Genomic DNA, 20,531 nt, shown 5'->3' with positions numbered 1-20,531 from the left:
TTAGTCCTCTCTGTCCACATTGTCGCTAGGTTGCGTAGTCGCAAACATGTTCTCGCTGATAATCTTCTTTGATGCCCTATTTCCAAAATCTGAACAAGCCCAAAATAACTGCTTTATGCCCGGCGCTGGAACTCCTCTATGATGCTCCATCTCCAAATCCAAGTCCGGCTCTCCAACAGTTTCCTTGTCTCCCATTCAGTAAAGAATTTCCTAACCACAACGAAATTCTTTTCATCCAAGCAAGGAATAAATACATTCATCACAGCCTCCCTCATTAAACCCAAGTTAGAACCTCAATGGTCTTTTCCACATGTAGCCGCCTTCTCGGTACTATATCTCGTCTTGTGCGCCCCACAGCCACAAGAATTGCGCGCAAACATCCGGTACGCATAGCCAGCAACCAAAACACATACAAAAAGAATCAGGAGCAAAGGAGGCTCTGATAGATGTGAGCTGATAGGTTGCATTGGTGCACCAGATGGAACAGCAGGAATCGCTAGATATTGTTTTTGTGGTCGAGCAGGAGCATAGGGGACATAGGGGTGTGTTTCGTGGAGAGTCGCTTCGAAAAATGGGTTTTCGTGATAGGACATCTTGTTGGAAAATAGCGGGAAGGGAGACTTTTTCGGGGGAGGAAGAGGAGGCATGCTGAAGGTTTGTTATCGGATGCTTGTTGGTAGTAAATTATATGGTGAGGTAAGAATAAGGGGTATTTGATAGTTTGGTGGGGTTTATTGATGTCTTTGTTGTATGGAATGTTTTGGTTTGGATTAAAGATGTTTCGAAAATCCATCTTCTTGTTTCTTCCAGATGCTTCGTTCTTGCCTTGTGCTGTTGAGGGCGTTTGGAAAGTATGGACTGGTTATTCTTGTGTGGTATGCCATGGTGTGCAATTGGGTTTACTTAACTACGCCGGCCACTTTTTTTCGTTACGATCGATTTTGAAGATTATTCTGTTATGGTGACAGATAGCCATTTGATGAGTCAGATGCTTAAGATTCTTACGATCGATATGAATCTTGAGAAATCTTGAAGTGCCGTTTAAATTTCGTAAAGGATTCTTGAATTGGGTAGGAATAGGTAGATGAAGGTGGGTATTGTGTTTTTGACCTCTTTTGACGCGAGATTGAGAAGCAAAAACGCGAAACGGGAATTGAAGGAATTGAGAAAATTGACACGATGAGATTGGAGTGTAGAGTGTAGAGTGAGTGTAATTGTATAGTTATAGCTATGAGATATCATGTATATTCTCCCTGTTGCACATCGCGCCATTCATTACATTCACTATGCGCAATAGGATACTCACCATACTTACCTCCCACATTTGTCTTAGCGAATTGTCATTCTTAAACGGTGTGGGGAAAATTGCTATGTGCATCTTGCCATCTATACTATTCTTTATTTTTACACACCATGTTCAAACGACAGGGTCATCTGCACCTCTCATTGGTGCTGATGCGCCAGCGCGTATAACGCCTTTTTGGGCCGGATATCCGTTATTGAGGGGCAGCTTACCTAGACATCGTATATTTGAGTTTTCCCTGATGGTTTTCCCACTCCAATGGTGTTATCTCTTGTGATTTCGAAGATTTCATTCTGCCTTGATTTCAGAAATTCAAGGAATAGGGACAAAGAATTAGGGTGAAAATGCCTTCGTGTGTATCTCTTCTCAGATCTGAACAGCTGGTACTAATAAAACGGTAGAGAAATAGCGAAATCGAATTTGAAGGTCCTAATAGTAGGAGGAGGAATTGTGGGATTGACATTGGCTCAAGGGTGTAGGGAGAATGGGATTGAATTTGAGATTGTAGAGAAGGATGAGCATGGGAAGAGAGCGCAAGGCTGGGCTATTACTTTGCATGTGAGTTTGAGGAGAAGAGGGGGTTGGCAGTGGAGGAGTTGGCGATGGTGGTGATGTTGATGGGACCCTTGATGAGACCATTGATTGATGAGTGGTGCTTCAAACCACGGGTGGGGAGCTGGCAAGACGGTGGGAAGGGTGGGAAGGGACAGCTTGCTAACCAGACGATAATATAGTGGTGCTTGAGAAGCTTGGAAAGAACGATTGGGGAGAAATTATCCGAGTTGATACCTACGGTAAGAGTTTTCTAGCACGAAATTTAGAGATCGTGTGAATCTCGGTGATGAGTCGGAAGCCACAAGATGCAACCATCTCAAGGGAGCCACGTGCTAACAAATTGCCGACATAAAATGATCCAACAACTAATATGTCTAAACACAACAGGCAGCCGTTGATCCAAACCTCAACGACGACGATGGAAATTTTTTATTCCTCAACGCCCGTACAGCCTCACCGCGCTACAAAATCCCACCAAGCAAACTCCGTCGTCGTTTAGATCGACAAAAGATCCGCAATGTACTCGCCACCGATCTCAATATTCATGAAGGAAAAGGTCTTACATCAATTGCCCCTGCCTCAGATTCTGATCTCGTGACTGCGCAATTTTCGGACGGGACAACAAGCAATGCCACCTTGGTTGTGGGTGCTGATGGAAACAATAGTGTGATGCGAAAATGCTTGTTTAATGGATCCGAGGAGGCCAATTTGACGAAATTGCCTGTTTATTGTATTGGAGTCGTGAGGCCTTTTACGGAAGAACAAATTTCGTCTGTAAGAGCTATCGATCCATTGTTGTTCCAAGGGTTAGACCCGGAAACTGGAAGTTACATGTGGTTTAGTTTACAAGAGATAGTTCCCAAGGACGATGGAAGTAAGAGCTACAAAGGACTCATAGTTTTTTCTTGGTTAATCAAAGATGAGGTTGCGGATGCCATGCCGAAGACTGATGCTGAGAGAGTGGTGTATATGAAGAAGAGGACGGAAGGGTTTGCAGAACCATTGAGGAGTATTGTCACGGGTATTCCGGAGGACATAACGACGACTCCGTTGAGGTTGAGTGACTTTCCGACGAAGGAATGGGATAATTGGGGTGGAAAGGTTACATTGGTGGGGGATGCGGCGCATGCTATGACTATGTGAGTTTCTTAAGATTTCTTGATCTCTTAATCTCGCTCTTGCCATCGTATGATTACAAAATTCAAGGGGAAATGGGTGCACGGGAATCGGTAGGAATTAACATGATAAATAGGTATCGAGGCGAAGGGGCCAACCACGGCATCCTAGACGCAGCTCTTTTAGTTGATCAATTGAAAAAGGTCAAAGCTGGGGAAATCACACAAAAAGAAGCAATTGATGCATACGAAGCAGAGATGAGGCCAAGAACCCACGAGGCAGTCTTGAAGAGTAGACAAGCTGCACTGGATGCTCATGATTGGGATGTGTTGACTGAGAATTCTCCTGTGATTGGAGGCAGATTTGCTCCTAAAACTGCTTTTGTTTGATCGGAATTGGAACGGGATTGAAGAACTAGATGGACAGAGGCAGAGATAAAGATGGATGGACAAATTTAGATAGATGTAGAGGTAGACATAAATTCAGACGTATGATATGGTATACATTATTTGTTGAATTGGGGCTTTTATACAATAATTCGAGGTCCCACGTTTAGCGACTAGCGAATCCAGCAAATGGCTGAATCTTTTTGATGTCGAGTGGTGCACCCAAGAGTTTCTCCTCAGACAAAAGCTTTCCGAGTTCAATGAAGTAGGATGTACCCATATGAGCAGCTAATGCGGCTTCATCTTCATCTAGTTGTTGTTAGTATCTGTAATTCTACATGTGCCATTTATACTTTCATGGCTGAAGATGGGCAAGCGGACGATAGTGGGACGAGAGGAACATACAGATTTCTTGGAGAACGAAGACATTTCCTTTTTCACCATCATATTGCTCGAATGCTTGGTACTTACGAACTGCCTGCTCGTTCTTCTCGACTTGGTTTGCGAGGTCGGTGATGATTTCTCGGAGCTGGAAAAGGTATGTTAGCTCGGGTTGGTATTAGTGTAAGGAGAATATTGAGGCACATACACGAGCCTCCTTTCCCGGTGCGGGAGTAACAGTTGCTAAGCAGTGAACTGGTGCCATTATGTATATGTCAATATTTATTCGGATATGAGGCTCTTAGAGAGTTGAAGAAGGTAAATACAGGAAACGTTAAAGAAATAGTTGAAGTTCAAAGCACTCAATTTAGCATTTCAAAGACCGAGGTCTTTCTTTGGAAGCTCGGGATCTCTCATAAATCAACTTATCGGACTTAATGAGCTTGATTGATAATTTGGCAATAAACTTAATTATGATGCAGCAGAACCTCTCCATAAGGATCCAGTTTATAAGGATATATTTCTGGGTTCCGAAAGATTTTAGGTTTAGACGTGATATGTATCCTTAAACCCTTTTTTATAAGGATATCCTTATATTTTGAGATCCTAGGATTATGCGTATCTTTATCAAAGTAGAAAATATCTTAGAAATGCGACCCGATCGGAATTAACTCAAAAAACCGGTATCCTCACGGAGAGGTTTTGCTGTAGGCTCAAAATTGGATCCATTCTATGCTTTGCTCCGCAACAATTGGTATGAGCGTCAGTGGAGCTTCAGAATCGCGGACTCACATTCGAGCTTGACGAAGATTTCAAGATTCGTAGATGAAGCCAATATGACTTCATATCGAATGCATTTACCAACCACTCCCGCAACAACACTGCATTGCGAATATTCATTCGAGCCAGCAAACTTTGTCGCTCAAAAAGGAGCTACATACTCACCAAAGCGGTGAGACGCGGCAATATAAATACCACATCCATTCAAATTCAATCAGAACGTCTACTCACACTATCCCCAAGGACATCGCGTTCTCATAGGTTTAGCAACGAAATTCAGTTCCACACAATAAATCTGAAGTTTATTTCTGTATGAATCTGACCAATTACTATACCTGAGGCTTAACGATGTTAACACTAGCTCACATCTCACAATTACAAATCTTATAGTCCGTAACTCAATTGGCTTTCTATCATTACGTCGTAGAGATGCTTGTTTTGGCCGCAAAGACTCTTCGAGTCCAACTGCCGATGCGCAAGAGATATACGAATGAGTATGCACAAAGTCTTCTACAAATACGCCATGTAACAGCAACCAATGGTTGGGTGCGGGGTTGGGTTGGTGTGTTACTTTCATGGTTCATGAACGAATGAATGTCCGAGCCTGGAAACATCCATACTATAGTTGGAACGCGGGGAAGACGATGCCATCATACTTGAATGATATATATACTAGGCAATTCTAAGTAGAAATCAACGTTCACCTTAAAGACGTAGGTTTTGCATAGAAGTAGCCTTCAAGATGTCTCAAACGCAAACAATGAAAGCGGTTATATACCAAGGTATGATCCTTAATCCTATCCAAGTACTCTCTTAAAGACCGAATGATTGACATTTATATTATGCAGAGCCCTTCAAAGTAACTGTCGAAGAACGCCCACTGCCAAAGATCGAACATCCGGATGATGCACTGGTTAAGGTGACAACAGCCGCAATCTGCGGAAGTGATTTGCATATGTATCAGGGAAGAACGGCTGCGGAAGGTGGATTATGTTTTGGACATGAGAATATGGGAATAGTGATCGAGACTGGTTCTGGTGTTCAGCATATCAAGAAAGGGGATCGTGTGGTGATGCCATTCAATGTGGCAGATGGCAGATGTAGGAATTGTGAAGAGGGCAAAACAGCTTTTTGTACAGGTGTTAATCCGTAGGTCTCATCTAAGCTTGAGCTTCCTGTTTACACTTCATTAATTCAGTTAAGCGGATTCGCAGGCGGGGCTTATGGATATGTCGCAATGGGACCTTACCAAGGAGGTCAAGCACAATATATCCGTGTACCATATGCCGAATTCAACTGCCTTCCTCTTCCTGCTGGAAAAGAACACGAAGCGGATTTTATTCTCCTTGCCGACATATTCCCAACGGGGTGGCATGGCGTTGTACTTTCTGGCTTTCAGCCAGGAGAATCAATCGCCGTTTTCGGAGCCGGACCTGTTGGTTTGATGGCTGCATATAGCGCAAAGCTCAGAGGAGCAAGCAAAATATTCGTCGTGGATAGCGTGAAAGAACGTCTACAAGCTGCGGAGAAAATTGGTTGTATCGCTGTGAATTTCACGAAATGTGACGCTGTCGAGGAAATCATAAAGCAGAATGGTCAGATGGTTGATAGGAGCGTGGACGCTGTCGGGTACCAGGCTTCTGCACAGGATGGCAAGAAAGAAGTACCAAGTATTGTTTTGGAGAATTGCATCAAGGTGACGAGACCAACCGGTGGTATTGGTGTTCCTGGATTATATGTCCCAAGCGACCCTGGTGCTCCAGATAGCAATGCTGGTCAAGGAATGTTATTGATAAGTTTTGGGAAGTTGTTCGAGAAGGTGAGTTCGGTGATAGTATTACTACAAGTACCAATGCAGATGAGTGTTACTGACATTTCAGGGTCTTTCCATTGGCACTGGACAATGTAATGTCAAAGCCTACAATCGTTATTTGCGAGATATGATTATTTCAGGCGTCGCAAAGCCTTCATTCGTCGTTTCGCATGAAATTGGTATCGATGAGGCACCGAACGCATATACCAAATTTGATAGAAGGGAGGATGGATATACCAAAGTTCTAATTCATCCTAATGGCCCTCTCTGAACAATCAAGATTTGAAACTGGCATGAATTGCGATGGCCCACATTTGCAAAACTACCTCTGTATATATTGTGGCAGTATACATACAACGATTAATCTGCTTAATTCTTGGTCTGGAGGATTACTGATGGCAATCACTGTGTGACCAATGCAAAGCCCCAACATCTAAAATAATTCTGCTTGTGTTTGTACTAGATAGTCCTAGATATGCACAACAGATTAATTTCCAAAGAGATGCGACGTTCCTACCATATTAAGGTGAAACCTATCCAGCAACACTACTGGCTTTCTCATTACTTGATGTTCTTCTAGCAAACTCGGAAAGAACCCGGAATGTCGAAATTCAAAGAAGGTTCAATGATAGCAGGAGTGCCGTGCCCTTTTTCAGTTCTTGCAACACATGAGATAGAGACTGAGGTTTAAAGTGAGTAATTGCTATCATGACTGCCATCGAATGATCTTCTGGAAACAATCATGTTGAGTTAGTGCGACTGGACGCAGAAATATGCAGATGATTATTGCTTCTCAGGCAACTACTTGATGGCATTGACTGAATTCAATTCAATTACTTTTTTCCTGCGATTTTAACACAACACACACTCCTGGAACTCTTCGCTACCTGGAACGAAGTTGCACAACTCTTACAAATATAATGTTACATAAGAATTCGCTTGCTGCAATTCACAAATCATGGTCTCGCCAATGATTTTTTGTACTGATTGTGATTTCATAAAGCCAATTGTTAAGTGCATGGCAGGGACAACATGTGCATAGGTATATCAGCAAGCTAAATCACAGTGAAAACAGGAGGTTGACCTCTCATGTGCAAGGTCGCAAGTCACCGCGGCCACAATTTGGACATTCGAATGTTTTGAGCATGTTTGAAAGCATGCAATTGGCTCAAGACAATGAATATTGGATCAAAAGCGAGCTAAATGCTTGTATTGAATCGAAGCCCAATTTTCTGTCGCGAAATTTGCAGTAGGCGGCTTGAATGTTGCTGTGATAGCGCTAAGGGAAGAGATGGATCGTTTGGAGGTGCCAAGGTTGATTCTATGCATCCAGAGATGGATTAGATGATGTATGGCCATGGTAATGAGAACTGACTGGGACAGATTGGATATTTTGGGCAATATAGAAAGTCAGTTTTAATTTTTGCGGCGACTCATTTTTAAATAATGCTGGTTAGAGTACGTTGCTCTTTTATTGTATTGTTTGGTGAGTATCTTTTCATTAACATCCCCGTGGTAGTTCTCTTTCATCTAAGCCATCTAGTACCTTGTGGCAGAGTTCTTTTGATGAAGTAAAGTGATCGTCGTGTGTAAGTATCACGGCCTCGTGTAGTGTTACAGCTCGTATGGTACCACAGCTTAGATTGCACATCCAAAGCGGTCTAGTTGTAAATAATATCATCGGCATAAACATTTGAATTGTAGTTGTTCAAATAGAATGAAAGCGGTCGTGGAGAATTCTTAGCTCACGCTTTGGAGCATTGTGCCAAGATTTGACAAGAACATAAAAGTTCAATGGTCTGACTTCTAATCAAACAGTGATTGTTGTTCATATACGCTATTGAGTCATCAATGTATTATTTCTCTTTCCAGGGTAGAGATTCTGATTCAGATTGCAGATTTCCGAATATATGCGCTCAACAACCCCCCATTTCCTCTCCCGAAAATAAACGTTTGTCTTGAACTGGTTGTTTAATCTTCTACCAAGTGCACACCCGGATGTTTGTGGAACACAGAAACGAATCATTGGGTCATCGATTCATTCTTCAATTCTTATGTGTCCCGAATTGAATGACAATCTCAAGACTTTCGAGTAACTCATTTCCAATTGCTTTCGTTTGCCTTTCACAGTAATAATGACAGGATCAAGGTCAGAGGTCTCGATTATCCATTCCGTAATTTTCGCGCTGGTTTTCCCTTACAAAATTTAGCCCTCTCCAAAGTCCAAACTCTTGAGGTCGTTGGAGATATTTTTGTAGCGGTGATAAATTAGCTACTATTATTCCTAACATTCAAAAGTGACAAAAGATGATGATTCTCGGGAAAGACACTGCCGTACCCGGAGTGGAGTAAAAGAAAGCAGATTTTTGGAATCTTGTAAAACACAGCAAAGATAGTATGCACTACGCCTGCATCAGTCGCGATAACTATCGGCACGATATGTTGTCAAGAACTATTGCACTCGTAACACTTCCTTCATCGAGCCCGTTTTGCGAGGGACATGAAAGATGCTTGGTCTGAAACAGGCAAGCGTACATCTGTATCAGATCTAGGAATATTTTGGAATTTTGAATGCCGGAAATTAATGTGAAATCTAGAGCCTTCATTTGTAAGAGCCCCGAAGTCTGTCGAGGTCAAAATGATGATTTGCCTTGTAACAACGTCTGTTGAAATGAGTTTTGCTTTGAGATATTGCAGATAAACACAGGAACGATATTCACACTCTATAAAGGGATCGCATGTAAGTTAAGTTATAGGAACAAGAACAGAGTGCATTACTGGAGAGTAGCTTACGAAATAACACCAAGGCGCGAAAATAGCACAAGATATTGTCTGACAACTACCTGTAGTACGGCTGAGGTCAATAATATGCAAGCTTCCAGCTCGGATATGCATGCAGCCTAGAATAGAAGATACAAATTCTTCACATGGAATAACATATGAAGAGCAGAGAAGTCATTCATGTGTAAGCCCACCAGCCGGAATAATCGAGCTAGGCCATGCAATCAGTCAGTCAATGTCGTCACGAAAATTTCGCTGTCCGCAGCTCGATCATCGTGTTTTTGGAATAACATTATCTCGGATTTTTTTTAGGTCGAAGAGGCGAATGGAGAGAAGCGAAAAAGAAGGAGAAGAGATTATAGTAACGAAATGCAATTGGGTATGTCTGGCGGAAGGATTGAAGTGGCCCGACGAGGTCACGTGTCACAAATATATAGCAGAACGCGTTTCGCTAGCGTGTTCATTTTCCGGTCGGACAATCTCACCCACAACACCAACTCGTATTTTGCAAATGCAATCGCAACAGTACAATCGTGATCATGGAGGCATATCCCTCACGTTTGAATATCTCCCCCGATGAATGTGTTTATCTCATGGTGGTCTAGCTGGTCGAGTCTAAGACATTTGACTCTCAAGCAACTTGCTCCAACATTGGGATGCGCTCGGCTAGTAGGCTGAGCCGCTCAAACTCCAGGTTAGAGTCATGACCGCGTGGGGATGTCCGCCGGACAATGTAGCACCGGAACTTGTTACAATCAATTCTGTGGTGTTATGTACTGTCAGTACGGACGTTGCTTATGCGAGGTACCACCTAGCTCCAATGTCAATTATTCTTGTATTTTGGGTACCTAATCTCGGGCGAATGAGATCCTTTGGAACCAGTCCGATCTCTTCAGGATAGCTAATCACAATTAGTGCGGCGGAATGGGACAAATCGTCTCATTTCGTATCCGTATAGGCGTTAAAACTATCTACCCGGTAATAGACGTTGATACCAAAAAGAGAATATTGTAAGATATGGACTTGTCAGCGTTAGTTCTCAGAAAAGGTCTACGTTTCTTAGTCGACCCGCACCCTCCATCATTCTAAAAAAGCTTTTCAACCCTTGTTTGTCATATTATTTTGAGATTGATGACCGGACAAAGACACCAGAAGTCAATGAGCTGATAATGATCCACAGTGTTTTGCCATCATAACATGGTTGAAGGTAAAGGTTACTCCGTAAATTGATTTCAAATCAGATGAGATGAGCTGAGCTTTCTTCTTGGAGATTCAATATATACAGGCCACTTCAAGTTGTGCATATAGAGTTGATGAAATACCAGTGGGTTTCTCTCAAGGTTTTTCTACCAACTTAGCTTCTTCTATCATACTGAATATGGGAGACAAAATGTCTTTCCTGGTCTTTGGCGACCAGTCATTGGACACGCATACTTTCTTGACCGACTTTTGTCAACATGGGAGACCGAGTGTGCTTTCGAGATCTTTCCTCGAGCAGGCTGGCTCTGCCCTTAGGGAAGAGATCGATAGATTACCAAGCCTCCAACGAAATAGGATACCAGAGTTCTCCACGATACTCGAACTAAACAAGTTATATCATGCAGGAACTATCAAAAGTCCTGCTATTGACAGTGCCCTTTTGTGCATCGCTCAGTTGTCGCAATATATCGAGTTAGTATAAACTCTCTATAGAGCCAGTTCTGTCACTAATATATCTAATCAGTCGCCACGAGAAAGAACATGGAGATTCGACTAGTCCTAGTGAAACCTGCCTTGTTGGCTTGTGCACTGGACTTTTTGCTGCCGCTGCAATTGCTTCTTCCCCATCGATCTCTCAACTGATACCCATCGCTATTCAAGTGATGTTGATGTCATTTCGAACGGGTGCATATGTCGCAGCCCTCGCCGACAGACTCGATAGCCGACCAGAGTTACCAGAAAGCTGGACTTACGTCGTTCCCGCTGCCCAGGAGAGCGAAGTGAACTCGATACTCAGCGACTTTCACAAAGAAAATGTGCGTTGTAATTTTCTCACTTTGCCGATTTTTACTGACTCTGCAAAGGAAACACCTATAGTAAATCAAGTATATATTAGTGCAACAACCTCAAAAAGCATTGCGATAAGTGGGCCTCCTTCCACTTTGAGATCACTTTTTGCATCGGAGGCTTTGCAAGCGAAGCCAGTGTCTATCCCTGTATACGGTCCCTATCATGCTGCCCATCTTCGTTCGAGTTTGAATGTAGAGCATATTTTACATCTGAAAGACAAAAAAGTCCGAGAAGCGCTTGGGAATCTCAAGACTAGATTTCCTGTGATTTCTTGTACGACCGGAACTTGGTATACCGAACAAGAGCCAGAATTGCTACTCCAAGCAATTCTACTAGAGATGTTGACAGAACCGATTCTATTCAACAAAATTCTTCAAGGTTGCGTGCAGAAAGGAAAAGAATTCCAGGGCCGAGAGTGCCTGATTATTCCATTTGGTAAGAATTTGTTTCCAGAGAAATTTTATCAATTTGCTAATTCTGAGTAGGTCCTACGAGTGCGGCCAAAGTCTTAGCAGCAGTACTAGAATCTCAGACGGAACTTGACATAACTCTGCGATCGCCCCAATCCGGGAATCAACAAGCAGCTAAGCAAAAAAGCTCGATGGAAGTTTCTACAGGAAAATGCAAGCTTGCGATTGTCGGAATGGCTGGAAGGTTTCCAGATGCTGCAAGCCACGAGAAATTATGGGAATTACTCGAAAACGGCCTAGATGTTCATCGAGAGGTACCGAAAGACAGATTCGATGTTGCGACACATTTCGATCCTACAAGTAAAATCAGAAATACCAGTCATACTCCTTACGGATGCTGGATTGAGAACCCAGGGCTGTTCGATCCCAGATTCTTCAACATGTCCCCTCGAGAGGCATATCAAACGTGTCCCATGCAACGTCTTGGTCTTGCAACCGCGTACGAGGCTCTGGAAATGGCTGGTTATGTTCCGAATAGAACGCATTCCACAAAGCTTGATCGAATCGGTACATTTTATGGGCAGACGAGTGACGACTGGCGTGAAATAAATGCGGCCCAAGATGTGGATACGTATTTCATTACCGGAGGCGTAAGAGCCTTCGGACCTGGGCGAATCAATTATCATTTTGGGTTTTCAGGACCATCTTTCAATATCGATACAGCTTGTTCCTCTAGTGCCGCTGCGCTCCAACTTGCCTGCACATCTCTATGGGCCGGAGATTGTGATACAGCCGTTGTTGGTGGTCTCTCCTGTATGACAAACCCAGATATCTTTTCAGGACTTAGTAGAGGGCAATTTTTGTCAAAAACTGGACCATGCGCTACTTTTGATCATGATGCGGATGGCTATTGCAGAGCAGACGGAATTGGTACTGTTATCATCAAGAGGTTAGATCATGCACTAGCTGAGTAAGTCTAATTCTTGAAGTACATTCTCCATGATTCTGAACTAATTTGTTTGCTTTTTCTAACAGTAAGGACAATGTTTTGGCTGTTATTCTTGGAAGTGCCACCAACCACTCTGCAGACGCTGTTTCTATCACCCACCCTCACGGAGGAACACAAGAGATTCTCTACAAGCGTATTTTGAATAATGCGGGTGTTGATCCTAATGATGTTGATTACGTGGAAATGCATGGTACTGGGACTCAAGCCGGCGATGGGACGGAGATGAAATCTGTTACCAACGTTTTCGCTTCGGCAGATCGAAAGAGAAGACCGGATCAACCGCTGTATCTTGGGGCTATCAAAGCGAATGTTGGACACGGTGAAGCCGCATCTGGTGTCACCGCTCTTATAAAATGCTTAATGATGTTGCAGAAGAATACCATACCCCCCCACGTTGGAATTAAGAAGACGATCAATCAAGGATTTCCCAAGGATCTTAAGGAACGCAATGTACACATAGCCTTCAAGAATACGCCACTTCCCAGAAAGAAGTCCGGAGCTCCACGACGTATCTTTGTCAACAATTTCAGCGCTGCTGGTGGGAACACCGGATTATTGCTTGAGGATGCACCCGAACTTCCTTCCAAAATAGCCGACCTTCGTTCCACACATGTCATCGCAATCACTGCCAAGTCTAAGTCTGCCATGCTTAATAACGCAGAGCGTCTGATATCTTATCTTGAACGAAATCGAGACATAAATCTGGCAGATTTGGCATATACGACTACTGCACGTCGAATACAGCACAAATGGAGAATGTCAGTAACTGCAAGTGAGATATCCGAAGTCTCAATAGCCCTTAGATCTAAGTTACATCAACAATTCATTCCGGTCCTTCCAGAGCCACCCAAAGTTGCATTCTTATTCACAGGTCAGGGATCTCAATATGCTGCTATGGGTCGCGAGTTGTTCGAGAACTCATCCCTATTCAAGGAAACTATCATGGAATTTGATAATCTTGCTACAGTTCTCGGTTTCCCATCATTCATCTCCTTGATTGATGGCAGTGTGACTGATACTCAAGGATTGTCGCCTGTGGTGGTGCAACTTTCGATTGTGTGCCTGGAAATGACAATGGCTAAACTCTGGGAGTCTTGGGGTGTTAAGCCATCTGTTGTGATTGGCCATAGTCTTGGTGAATACGCCGCACTCAATGTTGCTGGAATATTGTCTGCTAGTGACACCATTTATTTAGTTGGACGTCGAGCTCAGCTCTTGGTTGAACGATGCACTGCTGGAACTCATGCAATGCTTGCTGTTCAAGGATCGAGATCGGCAGTGAGCGAAGCATTTAGCGATATTGGAACCTCAGTGAACATCGCTTGCATCAACAGTACTCGAGAGACAGTTCTTAGTGGCGAGGCTGCTGAAGTCTCGAATGTTTCTGATCAACTTTGCAACTCTGGTTTCAAATGCACACAACTAAAAGTTCCCTTCGCCTTTCACTCTGCTCAAGTGGAGCCAATCTTGGATCAATTCGAAAAGTTGGCTGCATCTGTACACTTCGGTAAAGAGAAGATCCCTCTTATCTCGTCCTTGTTTGGTAGATGCCTTAACGAATCTGAGGACATTAACGCTGCATATCTCCGCAACCATGCTAGACAACCGGTCAATTTCTTAGATGGACTCGTTTCTGCCCAAAATTCAGGTGTCATAGACGAGAAAACTGTTTGGCTTGAGTTAGGACCACATCCAGTATGTCTGGGACTCGTTAAAGCAACAGTCGGTACTTCCACTATTGCTGCTCCATCCCTTCGCAGAAATGAAAGTGCATATAAAACCCTCAGCAACAGCCTCAGCGTCTTGCACACTGCCGGTCTTGAAATCGATTGGAATGAGTATCATCGAGATTTCAATGATTCAGTTCATCTTCTCGATTTACCCACTTATGCGTTTGACGACAAGAATTATTGGATTCAGTATGAGGGAGATTGGTGCTTGACAAAAGGACAATCGCCAGACAAAGCTCCTCTTCAGCTCGAGCCCCCCAAGCCTAAGCTCTCAACTTCCACCATACATAGCGTCGTAAGTGAAAAGATTGAAGGAGACATTGCCGTTGTTACTGCCCAGTCTGATTTAGCACGTGCTGATCTTCGTGGGGTTGTTACTGGCCATCTCGTCAACGGCGCCATGTTATGCCCATCGGTTAGTAATTCGATGTGAAAACCTTGCTCAAGCTAACAGTGTTCTAGTCTCTGTACGCAGATATGGCCATGACTTTATGCGAGTACGGTTATAAGCTTCTTCGGCCTGATGTCAAGAATCTAGGCCTAGATGTTGGAAGAATGAAGGTACCCAAATCGTTGATAGCTGATCCAGGTGGAAAATCTCAAGTACTCACTCTCACTGCTACAATCAATGCGGCAAATGGTCGTGCTGATCTTCTCTTCTCAACGGGTACTGACAAGGCTCGAGTCGAGCACGCAAACTGTCAAGTCTACTTTGGCGACACCGAAGAATATCATGCCGACTTTCAACGAACTGCATATCTCATTCAGTCACGAATTGATTGGTTACAGGAGGCCGAGAGGAATGGTAGAGTCTCTAAAATCAATCGTGGACTTGCCTATAAGCTGTTTGCTGCATTGGTAGACTATGACCAGAAATATCGTGGCATGGAAGAGGTCATCCTCGACAGCACGAAGATGGAAGCTACATCACGTGTCGTCTTTCAAACTACAGAGCAAGACGGGACATTCAAATGCAGTCCGTACTGGATTGACAGTGTGGCGCATATCTCAGGATTCATCGTCAATGGTTCTGATGCTGTAGATTCACGAGAAAAGGTCTACATCTCACATGGTTGGGATTCCTTAAAATTTTCGGAGCCTCTGAGTGCGGATAAGACCTACCGCTCCTATGTCAGGATGCAGCAGCGCAAGGATAATACTATGGCCGGCGATGTTTACGTTTTTGATGGGGATAAGATTATCGGTATGGTCGGTGGATTAGCCTTCCAAGCCATCCCTCGAAAAGTTCTCAATATGTTCTTGCCTCCAGTAGGCGTTGCCACCGCAGTTCCTACGAAACCATCTCCTGCGCTCCGGGCACCTCAAGCCTCCAAGGCTTCAAACTCAAAGGCTATCAAGAAGGTTCAGGTTACAAAAGCCAATCTCTCCAAGGTCAATGAAAAGCTCACGTCAATTACATCTCAAGTTATGGATATTCTTGCAGCAGAAGTAGGCGTACAACACGATGAACTTGTTGACAACGTCGCCTTTACTGATCTCGGAGCCGACTCGCTCATGGCCTTAACAGTTTGTGGAAGATTACGGGAAGAAATGGACATTGATATCAATTCTAACGAATTCATCAACCATCCTACAATTGGAGCTTTCAAGTTATTCTTATCACAATTCGAGGGAAAGCCATCTGTTGCCTACAGCGAAGATCCAAGTTCGCCTGTCACTACGCCTAGTCCTGGGGAATCAGTACACGACCCACAAGATGACTCGGAATTCACAGATCCTTCAGATGATGATATATCTACCATTGGGGCCGTGGATAATCTTGGTGATGTAATTAGAGTTACAATCGCCGAGGAAATGTCGGTTGATGTTCTAGAGGTTGCGAGTTGCCCTGATCTCGCTTCACTTGGTATGGATTCACTCATGGCTCTTACAGTGCTTGGAAGATTGAGAGAGAAGACAGGTCTCTCTCTTCCATCTGATCTCTTCCAGGCCAACCAGACCATCCGTGATATTGAGAAGGCTCTCAACGTGGAAGCGCCTTCAAAGCCAAAGCCTAAGCCTAAATCTAAGGCTCCATCCGAGCAGCCAAGGCCATCTAAACCGTCAGCTCCTATCGCCAAACTGGAAATGCAGTCTACTTCTCAAAGAATAGCAAGTTCAATCTTACTTCAAGGGAATTTGAGAAAAGCAAGCAAGTATCTTTGGATGGTTCCAGATGGAGGCGGATCCGCAACTTCATACACCGAGATCCCGGCGCTCTCATCTGATGTTGCTGTCTTTGGTCTCAACTCGCCATATATGAAGACCCCCGAGGAATTCACCTGTGGTGTAGTGGGTATGGCTACTCACTATATCACAGAAATGAAGCGTCGCCAGCCAACGGGGCCCTACACCTTATCCGGATGGAGCGCTGGTGGCGTCATCGCTTACGAAATAGTCAGCCAACTTACCAAAAATAACGAAGTTGTCGATAAGCTCATTCTCCTCGACTCTCCATGTCCTGATATCATTGAACCTCTTCCATCTTCACTTCATCAGTGGTTCGCTGAAATTGGTCTTCTTGGCGATGGCGATCCAAGCAAAATTCCAGAATGGCTTCTCCCTCATTTTGCTGCTTCCGTGCAAGCTCTTTCGACTTACATGCCTGAAGCAATAGATCCTAAGAAGGTACCTCAAGTGATGGCCATTTGGTGCGAAGACGGCGTCTGTAAACTACCAACAGATCCACGACCGGATCCTTTCCCGTATGGTCATGCTCAATTCTTGCTGGACAATAGAACCGATTTTGGACCTAACATATGGGATAAATATCTGGGCAACAAAAAGTTTGTCACCAGACATATGCCAGGGAATCATTTTTCTATGATGCACACCCCCCATGTAAGTTGAATAGCATTATTGACAACGGCGCACATTCACTGACTGCATCACAGATAAAGCTCCTAGGGGATTTTATGAGGGAGGCTCTTACCATGTGATAGGATAGATTTTATACTTGTTTATTGTATTAGAATTTGGTGGTACTTGGTTTGGTGGATGCTTTTGATTTTGACGAATTTCCTTTTCATGAATACCACTTTCGTTACTGAACTCTTCGTACAATAGCTCAATATGCACGCTGCAATTGCAAATAAGATTTAAAATCCTCTCCCAACCATGTTCTTGAACAGTGTGTGTCTACAATACGGGAAATACGTAAAACGGCAAAAATGACACTTTTGACATTTCAGGTATTACCGTATATAATATCTCCCCCCCCCCCCCCCGAATTCAAGTGACTTGACAAAATAGCTCTAGTGAATTGATTTCATTCGCTATTAGGCAAAAGAAAAACATCCAATGCAAGGCTAAGATTGAGAAGTAGCATGTCACCAAAACCTCATGTGTACATGAACCGTCACCACTGCCTCCTAACTCCACACATCTGCACTCGCGCCACACTTCACACCTACGACCATACTCCTTGTATGCAAATCAGCATGTTCTTCGCGTTTTCAAACGCGGCAGAGAAAATGCGCACATGAAGCCACCAATATGTATCTGCATCGATTCTGCAGCTTACTTTTAGATGATCCTTGTTTGTTTACCCACCTCATATGTTGCACAGCCTATTTTCCGGCCTGCGTATATTAGAGTCGATTGCGAGCGGGACATGGGATTTTTAATACTCTTTGTATACTAGTTGCATCCTGATAAGAACTATCGTGGAAGATAAGATGACGGTCATAGACCAGGGCAGGGGTTGCTAAACGTACATAACGGTCGATATCTATTTGGGAAACTTGCTCGTTCCGAGCCTCCCGGATGTCTTGCGAGCTGAGAAAGCTCGGGATTTATACACCGCAAGCGAAGATAGCCCGAAAGCTTGTATCTCATTCCGTTGAATTTATGGTTTAGCTCACAAGTAGTCTGGTAAAATTAATACAGTCATTGGTTTGTTTTCAAATAATCTTCATCCAATGCCGTAGTAGAAGGTCTAGGTCCGGACTGCAAATGCCGTTGCGAAGATATAGCCTGAATTGCTAGCCTTCTTCTCGGGTGTATCCGAGTAGAAGATGTAGCAGCCTTGAAATGCGATTGGACGAGCTCGAAATTGGGAATGGGCTGCACATGTTTAGCATATTAATTGATTCTTGGGTAATTCTTAAGCTTGTTTTTGGTAGGTATTTCTTCTTGGAAATATGTGAATGGCATGTTGTATTTATATAATACAATTGTGTCGGTATTAGATGCGGAAAAATCAAGGTAATTCACAGCTTCCTTAGCCATGAATGGTGTGGTGTCAAGTAACACGAGGGTGAAATATGTAGAAAGAAACAAGTATACTTGGTGTATGTCATGTTTCGTGAAATTGAACGTAAATAATCTTAAAACTTTCTCTTCCTTCAATCAAAATTAGAGGATCCAAGGATTTGGTTTATCAAATTCCGTGGAATCATCGATAAGACTGCTCTTGTGAGTTATCTAGGGCAAGCAGTCTCTCGATCGGCGGCGTCAATTTGGCGGCCGCCTTGCTGGCCATCTTACACGTCATTACTCTTAATAAAAACTCACTGAAAGTAGCTCCGCCATTGTTCTTGGGTGCTTGATAGATACGAGTCTCTTCCATTATACTCGTGAGTTGTACACTTTCAAGCTTTTCATCATCTTTTCATAGTGAGCCACTGGCAAAGAAATTGCAGGTAGCACAAAGGTTGCCTCATAGATACCAATACCAAGGTCATGGGCTGACAATTACAAGAATAATTAAAGCACACCACGATAACACTGCCTTCGCAGCAATGTACTGACATATCTTGATGCGATGCAAGTAATACATTGCATTTTTTAATAAAAAATGGTTCAGCATCGTATTGCAGGCCCAAATTAATGTCGCCATACATCTTGGATGGCTACTCTTGGTTTGTTTCAAAGTTGATCGTGTGCTGTATAATCATCGAGTCATCGATAAAAAATATTAAGAAGAACGATTGTCAGTCATGCCGGCATCAACAGGAGAATTCTCTATTCACTTGACGATATCGACTAATCCATGCATATCCGCATTCAAACCAATAGCTTCCCGACTCCCTGCAAGATTTACCGTCTCGAGTAACGCTCTATGTTGGTAGACAGCTTCTATTGCAAAGGGCCGTTGCTGTCCAGGCATCTATGCCAGTTTACGGAGAAGGTTCAGCGGCTGACTGGCAATACTACCATCCCCATACCAATACCGTTCCCCGAGCTGGTACAATAATAGGCTCTATCTGTGGATGTGTCAATATGTTTGGATTTTATACGGTGTGGTGGATACGATCTCACTTGCATAGACGGCTGACTAGACCTAGTCGAGGGCTGGAAGAAGCAGCCTGTTTTAAATAATTTCAGTGTCTTGGAATGGGCCATGAATATCTCGTGAAGAAGTTTGAAGAAGATCCCCAGCTTTATTTTAATTTATTTGATTTTATACTGAATCCCATGATCGCTTACCAAGATATGGGGCATGCGAGTTCTAATCACGAGTGAAAAACGTGATCGGCTTCACAAGAAGTGTTAAAGTCCGATCGTCCTTCACAAGCCAGTCCTTTTCCAATTCGTATCCTTCAAGTCTTGTTGTTTGTATATCAGCAAGCTTTGTGGCGGGATACCCCACCGGATGTCCGGGTAAGCCAAAGCCTAATCAATGATATTTGCACATACCAACTTAGGGAAGTAAACATTGCCAAATTTTAGAACTCATAGTCAAACTTCCTCCCGTTTCGAGATGTAATTCCATATTTGAGGTTCTCTATACTAACGAGTACCCCTGACCCTTTCTCGTCAATTCGACGCCAAGAGTTGTCTCTTCAGCCAAACTCTCGGAATCTCAGATAAGATACACATCTACAGCTGTGCTCCATCTACAACCAATGGCCACCTCTTGATTTATACCAATTTCTTAATCAAGATCGTAATATGTGCTTGCCTGTGCATGCATATTTGCATATGATCCCATTCTTTCGTCGGTAAGTCTTCCGTGCTATAAAGAGCTTCCCTAGAAGCAATGCAAAACAAAATTATGAATAGTGACATTCGGAGGCGTTTCTGTGATTTAGTCAAATTTTAGAATCCAATAATTTTCAAGTTTATGCGATTCTGTAAATGAATTCTACGATAACAACATACAACATTGTAAAGTAACGTCGCATTTCAGACATTTCCTTATACTAACATCAGAATAACTCTAACCCTCGAAATGTACATGTCCGAAACTCCTAAGGAAAGGCATATTCGACGCT

The 20,531-nt window shown here is 43.4% G+C and overlaps 5 protein-coding genes across 5 annotated transcripts; 3 read left to right on the top strand and 2 right to left on the bottom strand.

Annotated features, from left to right (window-relative positions):
* Bfra_003161 (uncharacterized protein) lies at window positions 1-647 on the bottom strand (the record flags this gene model as incomplete). Its single annotated transcript, XM_037333573.1, has 2 exons — window positions 1-188; window positions 311-647. 2 exons carry the CDS (start codon window positions 645-647, stop codon window positions 1-3), a joined length of 525 nt encoding a protein of 174 aa, XP_037195701.1.
* Window positions 648-2,163: 1,516 nt separating this feature from the next.
* On the top strand, window positions 2,164-3,363 carry Bfra_003160sa (putative fad binding domain-containing protein; the record flags this gene model as incomplete). The annotated part of the gene is made up of 3 exons (XM_037333572.1): window positions 2,164-2,187; window positions 2,246-2,997; window positions 3,111-3,363. 3 exons carry the CDS (start codon window positions 2,164-2,166, stop codon window positions 3,361-3,363), a joined length of 1,029 nt encoding a protein of 342 aa, XP_037195700.1.
* A 163-nt stretch (window positions 3,364-3,526) lies between these two features.
* Window positions 3,527-4,006, bottom strand: Bfra_003159 (putative antibiotic biosynthesis monooxygenase protein; the record flags this gene model as incomplete). The annotated part of the gene is made up of 3 exons (XM_037333571.1): window positions 3,527-3,669; window positions 3,766-3,889; window positions 3,950-4,006. The coding sequence occupies 3 exons, from the start codon at window positions 4,004-4,006 to the stop codon at window positions 3,527-3,529; spliced, it is 324 nt and encodes a 107-aa protein (XP_037195699.1).
* Window positions 4,007-5,263: 1,257 nt separating this feature from the next.
* Window positions 5,264-6,605, top strand: Bfra_003158 (putative glutathione-independent formaldehyde dehydrogenase protein; the record flags this gene model as incomplete). Its single annotated transcript, XM_037333570.1, has 4 exons — window positions 5,264-5,303; window positions 5,370-5,670; window positions 5,725-6,340; window positions 6,402-6,605. The coding sequence occupies 4 exons, from the start codon at window positions 5,264-5,266 to the stop codon at window positions 6,603-6,605; spliced, it is 1,161 nt and encodes a 386-aa protein (XP_037195698.1).
* Window positions 6,606-10,493: 3,888 nt separating this feature from the next.
* On the top strand, window positions 10,494-17,252 carry Bfra_003157 (putative polyketide synthase protein; the record flags this gene model as incomplete). Its single annotated transcript, XM_037333569.1, has 7 exons — window positions 10,494-10,786; window positions 10,839-11,130; window positions 11,179-11,599; window positions 11,650-12,544; window positions 12,610-14,728; window positions 14,776-17,154; window positions 17,208-17,252. 7 exons carry the CDS (start codon window positions 10,494-10,496, stop codon window positions 17,250-17,252), a joined length of 6,444 nt encoding a protein of 2,147 aa, XP_037195697.1.
* Window positions 17,253-20,531: the final 3,279 nt, after the last annotated feature.

Source organism: Botrytis fragariae (genome assembly GCF_013461495.1).
Source record: "Botrytis fragariae strain BVB16 chromosome Unknown tig00000012, whole genome shotgun sequence".
NCBI lineage: Eukaryota > Fungi > Ascomycota > Leotiomycetes > Helotiales > Sclerotiniaceae > Botrytis > Botrytis fragariae.
This window is presented reverse-complemented; position numbering and strand designations above follow the sequence as displayed.